At 52.6% G+C, this 12554-nt stretch overlaps 1 protein-coding gene across 3 annotated transcripts in view; it reads right to left on the bottom strand.

Annotated features, from left to right (window-relative positions):
* The window catches only part of MAP3K15 (mitogen-activated protein kinase kinase kinase 15), a 114692-nt gene extending 102566 nt beyond the window's left edge, over positions 1-12126 (bottom strand). Inside the window, exon 1 of one of the 3 annotated variants that reach the window (XM_045089357.1) lies at positions 11607-12126. In XM_045089357.1, coding sequence (XP_044945292.1) covers positions 11607-11964 — 358 coding nt within the window. In that variant the 5' untranslated portion in view covers positions 11965-12126. Of the gene's footprint in view, positions 1-4426; positions 4496-11606 lie in introns of those variants that run through there. The other 2 variants (XM_013059635.2, XM_045089358.1) reach the window with 2 other exon arrangements.
* Between the last annotated feature and the right edge of the window lie 428 nt (positions 12127-12554).

Genomic DNA, 12554 nt, shown 5'->3' on the forward strand with positions numbered 1-12554 from the left:
CACATATCTGACATGGGTCTTGTTTCTAGAACACAAAGCATTTTTTACAACTCAATAGTAAGAGGACAAATAACTAAAAAAAAAAAAAACAGGCAAATTCTAAGAGAAATTCAAACCGACATTTCTCCAAAGAAGATATACAAATGGCCAAGCACCCAACTCACGAAAAGACAGTCAACATCCTTCCTCACCAGGGAAATGTGGATCAAAACCACCAGGAGCCACCGCTTCAGACCCGCTAGGGCGGCTGCCAGTGCTGCTGGGGACGTGCTGTGACCAGAGCGCGCCTGTGCTGCTGGGGGGAATGCAAACCGCGGAGCGGCTCTGGACAAGTCTTTTGGAAAGCAGCTCCTCAAAAGGTTAAATGTGAGGTCGATGCACCCCAAGTGTCCACTGATGGATAAATGGATGAACAAAATAGGGTATATCCCTACAACGGATTATTCAGCCTTAAATAGCTAGGGAATTCGGACACGTGTCACAACACGGATGAACGTCAAGGGCGTTCCATTAAATGAAATAAGCCAGTCACGAAAATGAACAAACACTGTATGATTCCACTTACATGAAGCGCGCCCGGGAGGCCAAATCATAGAAACAGAGAGCAGGATGGTAGCTGCCAGGCGCCGAGGGGAGGGCAAAGCTGGGAGTTGTTTAATGGACGGAGAGTTTCAGTTTCTTGAGATGGACGGGTTCTGGAGATGGGGTGGACAAAATGAATGTCCTGAAGGCCACCAAACGGCTCGTTTGGAAGTGGCTGAGAGAGATTTTAGATCAGCTGTTTTATTAAATCACAATATAATTTTTTTTAAAAAGAAGGTTAAACAGAGAATAACCACAGGACCTAGAAATCCCACTCCCGGGCACATACTCAAGACAAACGCAAGCGGATGCCTACACAAAAAGCTACAGTGTGACTCAAAACAGCCCCACATCTGTCCACAGGTGGATAAAAACATGGTCCACCCGTCCACAGTTTCCTATGGCCGCTGCCACGCAAAAGGAACGCAGGGCCCAGACGCGTGGCCACACAGATGCACCGTGGACACGAGCCAGAAGCAGCCAGTTGCGCGAGACAGGTTGTGCTCTCTAGCACATCTAGAGAGACAGAAAGGCGAGCAATGGTTGCCCGGGGCCGGGGCTAGGTGGCTAGAATGGGGAATGACTGCCAATGGGCCCAGGCTGCTTTTCTGGGGGCAACATCAGGGGCCTGAACTCAGCGGCGATGATGGGCACCCGGTTCTGAATCCGGATGAACTACCACCAGCTGAAGGCTGTAGGCGAGCAAGTCCATCTCACCACGGCTGGGTTCCTGGGATTTGGGTTTGTTTGGGTTTTTTTTTTTTTTTTGAAAAAGTAGAATATTCTTAGCAGCAGCACTGTTCCTAACTTGAACTACTCCAAATGTTCACCAACAGAAAACCTACTATAGTGTATGCTTCCAATGAACCACTACATAGAAATGAAAACAAGCAAATCATTGCTGTATTAACAACAGAGAGGAATTCCCCAAACACAATGGTGAAGGAAAGGAGCCAGAGACAAAAAGGGAGATTATTTCATTTCTAAAGAAAGAGAAAGGCAAACCAAGACACAGACTCTTAACTCTAGGGACGACACTGGCTGGTCACCAGAGGGGAGGTCGGGGACATGGGGGAGGGGATGGGGGAAACAGGTGACAGGGGTGAAGGCGGGCACTTGTCCTGAGGAGCACTGGGTGAGCTATGAGACTGAACCACTATATTCTATACCTGAACTTGGTATTACACTGCATATGAACTGTACTGGAATTAAAGAAAACTTTATAAGAAAAGGAAAAAAAAAGTACACCAACAGGCAAAGCTAGCCTATGCTGAGATAGGAGACAGTTGTCGCTCTGGGCCAGGCTCCAAGCAGATGCCAGCACGCTCCGGGATGCTCCCGGTGTTCCCTTTTTTGACCCAAGCGTGGAGTTACACAGTTGGAGAGCTCGCAAAAGCTCATGGAACACTACACTTACGACTGTGCCCTCTTCTGTATGGATTCTGTACCTTGACAGAAAAAGAAAAATCAACAGCCTCTCAAAGCAGAGGTTTGTACCTTTTCCTCACTTCCATCCTTCAGCACAGGACCAGGACCAGAGCTAGGATTAAATCTCCAACCTCTAAACTTTGGGGGGGAGAAAAACTGTCTGAGCCCCCCATGGGAGTGACCCTACCATCCTAATGTGACCCTACCATCGGGCATCGCTGAGCACTTACTACGTTCAGGGCACTATGTGTTGATCTCTACCTAGAGATTATTTTTTTAATGAGGCTCAGAGATGTTAACTAGGCTCATCCAGGGTCACACAGCCAATAGAGGCCAGGGCAAAAATGGACACCTGAGCTGCAAAGCCCATGTTTTTTTATCCCCCTGTCACTTGTGTCACCAAGGGCAGTGGGACACGATGATGGAACACATGCTGGTCAAGCCTCATCATGGATCTGTTTTGGTGGTCTGTACCCCGGAGCACAGAAAGGCCATCTGCCCCAAGGATAACCTGCACTCCCTACACTTTCCTGGAGGGTGAGGTACCAGGCGGGCAGCCATGGCTCTGGCAGCTCGACTCCACGTGCCTGGAACACTCATCCTGGGCGAGAGCCTTCTCCGGGGTGCTTGAGACAAGGTGTCAGACGTGCTTCATCTCAAGTCACCCGTGTGCAACTTCATTTGCGATCGGTCACAGACCTCTGTGTAGAAGCGCCAACAGTCAAGTGCTCAGAAGTACTCGTGAGAGGCTGCGTGCAACCACAGCCTGGAGGCAGGCACAGACGTCTCTGAGAGGACACACAGAAGGGGACCTTCACAGAAAAGTAACCTCGAGGAGACTTCCCCAGAACGAAAATTCTCTGCTCATCCTAAGTCCCAAGGAGATGAGTAAGCAAGCCACAGTGTGGGAGCAAATGCTCGCAAAATATACCTCAGACAAAGCACTTGAATCCAGAATATATAAAGAACTCGCGTAATTCAATAATAAGAGGACAACCCAATGAAATGGGTAGATGGTCTCAAAAGATACCTCACAGACGAAGATATGTGCGTGGCCAAAAAGCACATGCAAAGGGGCTCAACATTATTAATCAACAAGGAAAGGTGAACTAAAACCATAACGAGAAGACATACTGATACAAATGTTCACAGCAATTTCACCTGTAATAGCCCAAAGCGGGAACGGCCCCCGTGCCCTTCCACAGGAGAATGACTAAACCGACCGCGGAGTGTCCACGCAATCCAACGGTGCTCCACACGGCCAAGCAGCAAACTACAGACACACGCTCGGTGTGCGTGAATCCCAACCACGCGGCGCCGAGCGAGGGACGCGGACCCCGGAGGGCGCACGTGCCGCACGAGCCCATTTATACAAAACCCTAGCGACGGCAGATCTAACGGGTGGTGATGGCATCTCGGTCACTCTGGGGGGCCAGGAATGGGAGTGGGGAAGGGAATGAGCAAGAGGGGACATGAGGGAACTTTCTCGACTGATGGAACGTCTCTTCTGATAGGGTCTGTTCACGTGGGTCTAGTCATGTCCCAGACTGTGCGGCGGAGGCGTGTAGGCGTCGAGGTCTGCGCGCCCTAAGCGAGAGATGGTTAAGACCGTCACAGTCAAGCGTGGGGCAGGGAGGCGGCAGCGGGGAACAAGGAATCAGCACGGCACGACGTTCCTCACTGTTGGAGCTGCGTCGTGTACATGCCTGGAATCCTCCGCAAGAAAAATCCAAGAACAAGTTCATCTACAAGGAATGAGCCGACTCCTCTCCCGCTTCCACCTCTGTCCAGTTCTGCCCGGCCCCCGGGGCTGGCCCGATCCTGCAGTGAACTCGGCTTCCTGCTGCCGGCGGCCACGGCTCAACTCCTGCCTGGGCCGCCGCAGCTCCTACCACCAACCACGCCCCAGCAACCGCCTGGCATCTTGGCCAAGCCCTGCCACGCCCAGCAGCCCGAAAGCCAGGAGGGTACACTATGTGGCAGGGGGTGTGGGGGGCATGAGACGTTTTCTGGTTGGCTTCACACCAGTTTCACCCCTCCCCCAGTGGTGTTATTTGACAAGGATTTATTTTTTAAGAATTTATTTATTTATTTGACAGAGAGAGAAAGAGATCACAAGTAGGCAGAGCAACAGGCAGGGGGTAGGGGGAGCAGGCTCCCCGCTGAGCAGAGAGCCCAATGTGGGGCTCGATCCCAGGACCCTGAGATCATGACCTGAGCCAAAGGCAGAGGCTTTAACCCCTGAGCCACCCAGGTGCCCCTTGACCAGGATTTAAACAGCCCCCCTCCCAAAGCCTGGTACACAGAGGCTTGCATTCCCCAAGTACAGTTTTGAAGTCGGCTGCTGGGAACCCCAAACACTTTCCGCCCCAATAACTACAGCCAGCAATGCAGCAGACTGCCCCTGGGGCTTTACCTCTCCTAAATGCACTCAAGGCTCACATAGCAAAGCCGCGAGGAAATGCTGCAGGTGCAGTGCTTCTTTCCCTCGGCCCACGAGACTAAGAATCGAGTAAAATTCCAGGTTCAGTGCTGAGTCAGTAGCAGTAACAGCAGCTGGAAAGGGGGGGTGGGGAGGCTCCGGGAAAGGGCCCCATGAGCAATCCAGCACGCAGGCTCAGCACAGGTCAGCTGGGACCTAGCCAGAGGCTCATATGGTCTTGTCCCCACGAGGAAAGTCACTGTGGCCTGAGCGAGCCACCCGACTGTCTCCAGCAGGGAGGGGGGGGGGCTTCTCAGTTCTAACCCTATTTTTAATCTCCCACTGAACTTGTTTAAAAGAAAAATCCTATTCTGAAAAATATGCATCGTTGAACATGTGGACAAAAAAGAAGCAGTATTCTCAGATCAGTTCAAACCACTGTCTCCATTCCAGAGTCTCCAGTGTGAGCTGTTCTCGTCTCTTCTATTTGAGATGTACTGCTGAGGAGAAAGGGTGAGATCCAGAAATGTGTCATTAGGATGTCTCTTGTTTCCTAATAAAAATCACAACTGCTCTGTAGCTAAGCCCGGCCACCATTTTCAACATGGTTTCTACAGGAAACCACATTCGGATTTCCTTCGGAGGGTTCCAAACAAGTTCTGCTTCATGTTAACAGGTGAAACCAAGTGTCAGCTGTGTCCGCTGAGTTATTCTAAGAAGCAACTGGACAGGGGTGCCTGGGTGGCTCAGTCGGTTAAGCCACTGCCCTCGGCTCAGGTCATGATCCCAGGGTCCTGGGATCGAGTCCCACATCAGTCTCCTTGCTGAGCGGAGAGCCTGCTTCTCTCTCTGCCTCTGCCTACTTTTGTGCTCTCTCTGACAAATAAATAGATAAAATCTTTAAAAAAAAAATAAAATAAAAAGCAACTGGACAGATTCTCCTAGGGAATCTCTCCAAGAGTAGCAAAGAAAACCACATCCGAGTCCCTACCGCTGAAGAGTTAATTATCAGTAATTATTTAATCACAACTGTGTCACTCGCTAGGAATGAAAACCTTGGTGCGATCGAGCCTGTCAGAGAGCAGGTGAGGCCTCTGTGAGGCTTCCTGGAAGGTCGGAGACGTGAAGGCAGAGGGCGTTTTGGGCAGAGCGAGACGGCAGGGTACAGTGGCGTCAAAACAGACGGCACGGAGGGGAACACACCAAGACTGACCCAACCTTAAGAGGCCGGTGACAAAGCTGCTGCTGCCTGTTGGCACAACAGGGATGAGAGAAGACAATGCCTGGGCCGGGGAGGAGGGGCCCAGCCAGGGAAGCAAGCGGCTCTGAGACTCGCTCTGGAAGCAACGGGCTGGCTCTGGCAAGGACAGAGGCTGGGGTCAAGCCGGACTCCCAGGCTGGTGATTCTGCTCACGCACGCTTAGTTCTTTAAGAGAAGACAAGGTCTAACTATGGCCCTTCCATTCTGTTGGAACCAGATTTGCCTGGTCTCCTGCCCGCCTAGAGATGCCACACAAAGTGCACCTTCTACGACCATCAAACCCACGCTTCCCACAGACCTGATTTCCTTACAACTTTCTACATTTTCCAGAGCGATGGGGAGAGTATGTACCCACTTACAAGCCATCGGAAGGCATTTATAAGGCTCTGTCTTGAGCAGAAGCCAATGCACCTGAGGTTTAAGTCCACAAAAGGGGAGAGCTGCCTCTAGGCATTTCCAGCAGAACACACTGCAAGCCTTAATGGTCAGGGTAAGCTCGGCTATGCTGCTGCAGGGGACACAGCCCCACAACCTCAGGGCTTGGCTACCATCTCGAACACATGACCCTCGCGTGAGCCATCATGAGGCGGAAAGGCAGAGGGCGCGCTAACGTCGCACTCGCTGTCCCTGGGGTACCTGCTCACGTTCCCGAAGGGCCCAAGCTAACTGCAAGGGAGACTGGGGACTGCGGAAGAGGCTACGCGTGCTTGCAGGCCACACGACACATCAAGCTGAGAAGGAATCCACAAGTAGGGGGCACCTGGGGGGTTAAGTCGGTTAAGCATCTGCCTTGGGCTCAGGTCATGATCTCCTGGTCCTGGGATTGAGGCCCGCGTGGGGCTCCCTGCTCAGTGGGGAGTCTGCTTCTCCCTCTCCCGCCCCCCCCCCCCGCTCGTGCTCTCTCTCTCTCTCTCTCAAGAAATAAAATCTTAAAAAAAAATCCACAAGGACCATCACCAATGAAGAAGCTAGACGTAACCCAGGGAAAGGGCAGCAGAAGGGACTAGAGCCGGCTGTTCTGTAAACCAAGACACACCCTATTCTGGCAGAAAGCCCAATATTACCATCGGTTTAAAAAAATGGGCAGAACCACTAGAGTATCATTTGACACAAAAGGAAAATATTAACCTAGACTCCAAAACCAGTGACACGCAACAAAAGGTAGACGGTGTCCTCCCATCGCTAGTGGGAAGCGGGTGGCTCCAGCACATTCCGCCTTCTTGCACAGAGCAGGGTGGTGCGCGCACCAGAGCTCGTTAGAGATTCGGAACAGGGCGGATCCAGGACACACGGCGATACGAGGCCTGACTTCTCTGGGAAGGGCAGATCTTGCAGACAACTTTCTAGCATTTGTGCTACATATTCATGATCCAAGTTATACTCTCGTCGGTACCAACCCCTACCCCGCAGTCTCAGTAGCCTGACCACATAAAAGCTTCTCCCTTGCTTATGCAACCCCCTAACTGAACATTTCTACTCCAGTAGCTACCCTCCCAAGAGTGTTCAGGGATCCAGGTCCCTCCCATATCGCGCCACCGCCATTGTCTGCACTGGGGACCAGGGGAAAGGGTGACAGAGTACGGGAAGATATGCTCCCTGGGCCCAGAAGCGACAGACACCACCCGTACTTCTGTTTCCTTGGCCAGAACTAGTCATACCTCCCTCCAAGACTCAAACAGTGCTGGAAAATGTAGTCCGCAGGGTCCCTAGGATTCACTAGGAGCGTGCATCTCTGCTAAGCCAGCCATCTCTGCCACACTTGGCATCCTCCAAATGACCCTGTGGGAGCCGGCCAGCAAAGGGGTGTCCTCAGGAGAGAGCAATGTCAAATGGCTCAGTCAGAGGCGAAAAGCCCTGGCCTTCGTCTTTTAAATGGATGTTCTCGAATTGCAAGGACTTCCTACCATAACTGTAGGATTCCACCTGAACTGGCCATCGCTTACTGCCTGTAAAATCACCAGGAGCACAACTGAAGAAAAAGAGCTCAGAAGCAGGGCCCGTGGGACAGGAAAGTAGCATCTAAATGAGGTTCGGAGAGGAACAACGTTAGGCAGAGCCAGACCCAGCAGTGAGGAGACGAGAACTTGTGGCCCAGGGCAGGTAGGGACAAGGTTTGACCAATGCTATGGGGCATTCCTTGGAAGTAACTGGATTGTATTCTACTGAACCACACCTCCGTCTAAGATTTGATAGCCCAGGGGCGGCTGGGTGGCTCCGTTGGTTGGGCAACTGCCTTTGGCTCAGGTCATGATCCCTGAGTTCTAGGATTGAGTCCCACACCAGGCTCCCAGCTCCACGGGGAGTCTGCTTCTCCCTCTAACTCTCTCCCTCTCACGCTCTCATATAAATAAATAAAATCTTTTTTAAAAAAAGATTGGATAGCAACAGTAGGCATATTCGATTAGAGAGTCCGGTTAAACAGAATTTCCATCTGGCACGAGCCAGAGTTACACAGATTGCCTTCCCGCAGGAAGTCGGTGTTTGCTGTGTTCACAAGCACTGAGAAGCTCCAGGGGACACACGCCGCACGTACCCGGAGTCGTGGCACAGGCTGCTGCTGGTACGTACATTCCACACCCGCAATAGTGATCGCAAGTCAGCACTGTGAATTCTGTTCAAGCAGATACACGGGCATTTAAACAAAAGGAAGGGGTTTCTTTTGGGAAAAGAAGAAGAGAAAGGGGAGAGAGAGAAGACCTGATTTGTTTTCCAAGCACTGAAAGTAACCAAGAATTTAACAGTTCTACTAAATTCCAGACTCTCAGCTTTGAAGACATAGGGCAGATGCTCAAAAAGTAAGATAAAAGCTAGTCCTTCTGCAGAGCAAAGGCACACAGGAATGGCCACCACCTCTGCTAAAAGTGAACAAGAGATCCCTCAAAAAAAAAAATTAAACATGAAATTACATGATTCAGTAATTCCCTAGGTGGGTATGTACCCCAGAAAGTAAAAGTGGAGACTTGAGCAGGTATTCCAACACGCACGGCCATTACGGCATTATCTACAAGAGCCTGAAGCTGGAAACGACCGAAGTGCCCCATCTGCAGATGCCGGGGTTACCACTGGCGCATTCATTAGCCTTCAAGGTCACTCTGCTACCTGCCACGGTGCGGATGAACCTTGAGGACACCGAGTTAAGTGAAATAAGCCAGCCACAAAAAGACAAATACTCTATGATCCCAGTTATATGAAATTTCTGGAACAGGCAAAGTCACGGAGACAGAAAGTAGCACCGTGGTTATCAGCGGCTAAGGGGAGGGAGGAGTGACGGGTTGAAGGGCCTCGGAGTTTTTGTTCAGGCTGATGAAAAAGTTTTGCAGAGGGATGGTGGCCGTTGGCTGCACAAGAGTGTGAATGTACTTAATGCCAAGGAAATGCACACTTTAAAATGGCTAAATGGGGGCGCCTGGGTGGCTCAGTGGGTTAAGCCTCTGCCTTCGGCTCAGGTCATGATCTCAGGGTCCTGGGATCGAGCCCCACATCGGGCTCTCTGCTTGGCAGGGAGCCTGCTTCCTCCTCTCTCTCTCTCTCTGCCTCTCTGCCTACTTGTGACCTCTGTCTATCAAATAAATAAATAAAATCTTTTTAAAAATGGCTAAATGGCAAAGTATAGGTTACATATGTTTTAGGACTTTCTTTCCAAGTGCTCGTGGCCTTGGCCGTGTTCCTTCACCAGAGTCACCAGTCCTCGCTGGGGCTGAAGGCCCGCCTCTGGCTCTCTCGCACGCCCACCAAACCATCCAGGCTCCAGCGACCCCGAACCTCTCCTCCAGATCGACACAGGACCCCGGAAAACTGCACAACAAGGGGGAAAACACACTCCGGCCGGCTTTGCCTCGCTAGGAGTACAAGAGACCGGAAGTACTCCCACTTCTCATCTATCATGCACCCTAAAATGTATTTGGGGACATCTCAATCAGTCCACTCATCCACAAGCAGTTTTCTAGAACAGCAAAGTCCAGTGGCACCTTCTGTGAGGAGGAAAATGCTCTCTTCACTGTGCCTGTTGAGCCCCTGAAATACGGCTGGTGCCAACAACAGACTGACTTCTTGCATTTAAACGGACTTCAGTGTCCACTGCCACCTGTGGCTAGTGGCCACCATGTCGGAGCCGCGCTTTTACAACTTTCACAAAGAGCCCATAGTGACAGATTTGTTTTTTTGTTGTTGTTGTTTTGTTTGGGTAGAGATGCCCAAAGTCTGTGAGCGGTAGCGATCAGGAAGCCAGGAGAGGCGTGTGTGGGTGGGGGGTGGGAATCTCAGTTTAATCCAGAAACCCACGACTGGAGTTGCACATATCCTCGGCCAAACCTCTGAGAAGAATTTACTAGTTATAATGATGTATCGAGAAATGATGTAGTCAAGACCAAGCCAAGGTCAACCAAACACGATGCAGAAAATTCTAGGCAATCTGGTCCCAGAGCAAGAAAAGGTGCCTGTTGTGTAGCTGTGGAATCGAAAGCCCAAGATTTCTGACTGAACTTTCACACCCAACCAGAAGGGGTCCGGTTAGTAGATGAGGGCTTGTTTTACACTTACTTACACACACACACCGCCCCAGAGGAGTAAAGCCGCCGCACACCCAGCTTCAGAGCTGGCACCAGCAGGCAGGAGGCTACAATTGCGCAGCACAGCAGAAGGGACATTTCCCCTTTCAGAGAAGTGTTCCCCCACTCTGATTTCGGAGGAAAATGAGTAGAGGTCAAGAAAACCGAGGCTTCTGGGTGAAGTGGGCTCCCGAGGAACTTCTCTAAAAAGGTGTAGCACTGAGGAGTACCCGCTGAGCGGTCAGAAATATCAAGAGAGTGTTTTCAATGCGTTCAGCTGCTGCTTTATTTGAACAAGCCTGACACTCTGCCCCCCTCCAGGTGCGGAGGATTTGCTCTGCAGAAACAGCACCGTGTTGCCTGTGGCTGGGAACGGATGGCAATCCACCTAGCTTGCGGCTTCCCCGTCGGGCGGCCGGGCTCTCAAACTGCCTCCTGTACCTTCTCACATGCTTTTAAGCTTAGGGTGGGTACGGTTACCACCTCTTGACCAGTGGAGAAACCAAGGCACAAACCAGGTAATTACTGTCCCCCATACAAGGCTTATTAATATCACCCAACTGCCAGAGGCTTGTCACATAGACTCCAAACGTTCGGGAAGGGAAAATATCCGAGCAGCCATCCATTGCACACCTGCAGAAACTTGCCAACCAAAAAGCGTTGATTTTAAGACTGGATTCTTACCACACGCTTATCACAAGGAGCTTGGAGAGCTAGTGTCCCATTCCAGCAACGGAGGAGACCCAGGACCCCCCAAATGCTTGTGCATTACGGGATAAAACAGATCTGTCACAGCGGTGGTAGAGCACAGCCCATGTCAAAGCGTGTTTGGGGGCAGGAATTAAAGTTCTAGAAAGAACTCTGGGGGCATTTCTAGGAGCACCTCCCACCACACACTCCCTCGCAGCACACGGATTCCCACTTTCTGCCGCAAAATGGAATCACTTGGGAAAGCATTAAAAACTCGTGAGGCCTCAGACTGTGGGATCCTCGGTGTACAATGCAGACAGAGTTTTAAAAGTTCCCCAGGTGATGCTTATGTGTAGCCAGGGGCCCACTCATTGCTCTAAGGGACATGGTCGGACTGAGGAAATACAGTCTGGGGAGGGGGGAGAAGGAGAGCTCTGCGTCATCTGGGTTTTGGGCTGTTTCTTGGGTCAACTGACGTTTAAGGAGACGAAAAAGTAACCTGGTTAAATGCCAGTGGCCTCCGTTTTCTTATCTGTAGAAAGGTACAATGCCGGCCGGGCGTGCGCTGGGCGTCAGGGGAGGCTAGGGCGGCGGGGGCCCTGGCACGGGCCAGGGTCAGGGTCAGGAAGGCGGGCAGGCTGGGGCGGGGTGGGGGTGAACGGGGCATCCGCCTCACCTGCGTCGTAGAAGGCGTCGAGCACAGCTGTCTCCCCGAAGTCGAGCTCCCCAAAGGGCACGGAGGTGAACTGGGCGCCCTCGGCCTCGCAGGCCCGCTGCAGGCACTGGCGCGCCCCCGCCTCGGGGCCGCCGGCCACGCCGCCCTGCGGGATCTCGCTGCGCACATATACTGCCCGCAGAGCCCGCCGCGGCCCGCCCGCGTCCTCGCCCCCGCTCCCGGGCCCCGCGCCCTCGGCCGCCCCGTCGGGCTCCACCGGCCCGGCCGCGCCCTCGGCTCCCGGCGGCAGCGGGCACTGCGGTGGCTCGGCCGCCGCCCCGAGCGCCCCGGCCGGGGGCGTCCCGCCGCCGCTCTCCATGCGGCCGCCCGGAGCGCCCTTCCTGGGTCCAGCCTCCGCACGAGCTGCGGGCGGCTGGGGGGCCACGAGCGGTCCCGGCACCTGTTCCCGGGGCAGCTGCGGGCGCCCGAGCGCGCCGGTGGCCCCGCGGCCGCTGACGAAAGCTGCAGCCCCGCAACCCCCGAGCGCCCTTTGAAGACTGAGGAGAGAGAGGCGGGGGCTGGGGACGTGAAGGCGAGCGGAGGGCGGGGGGGAGGTCTGGGAAGGGCGGCGGGGCAGGAGCTGGCAGGGCGCCCCCTGCCGCCTCCCCCGGGCAGCGCCCGAGGAGGGTGGATTTGTCAATTTCAGGATTTTGCAAGCTGCCTTCCCTCCAGACTGACCAACATCAGAAGTCCCGGCTTTTTCCCCTCAAAACAATCTGAAGCTTTTCAAGCAGAGTAAACACTCTTTCAAAGCGCTGGTTGGAGGTAAATATTCAATTTCAAACTAAATGCAGAGGTAGTTTTAACCCAGGATTTAGGTGAGAAGATGCTAATTTCAAACGCCTCTGATTTTGATAAGTAGATAAATAAATGAATTAATTAAAAGATAAATAAATCGCCTCTGATTTT

This window comes from Mustela putorius, unplaced genomic scaffold (genome assembly GCF_011764305.1).
Source record: "Mustela putorius furo isolate JIRA1106 unplaced genomic scaffold, ASM1176430v1.1 tig00003836_pilon_pilon_pilon, whole genome shotgun sequence".
NCBI classification, from domain to species: Eukaryota; Metazoa; Chordata; class Mammalia; order Carnivora; family Mustelidae; genus Mustela; species Mustela putorius.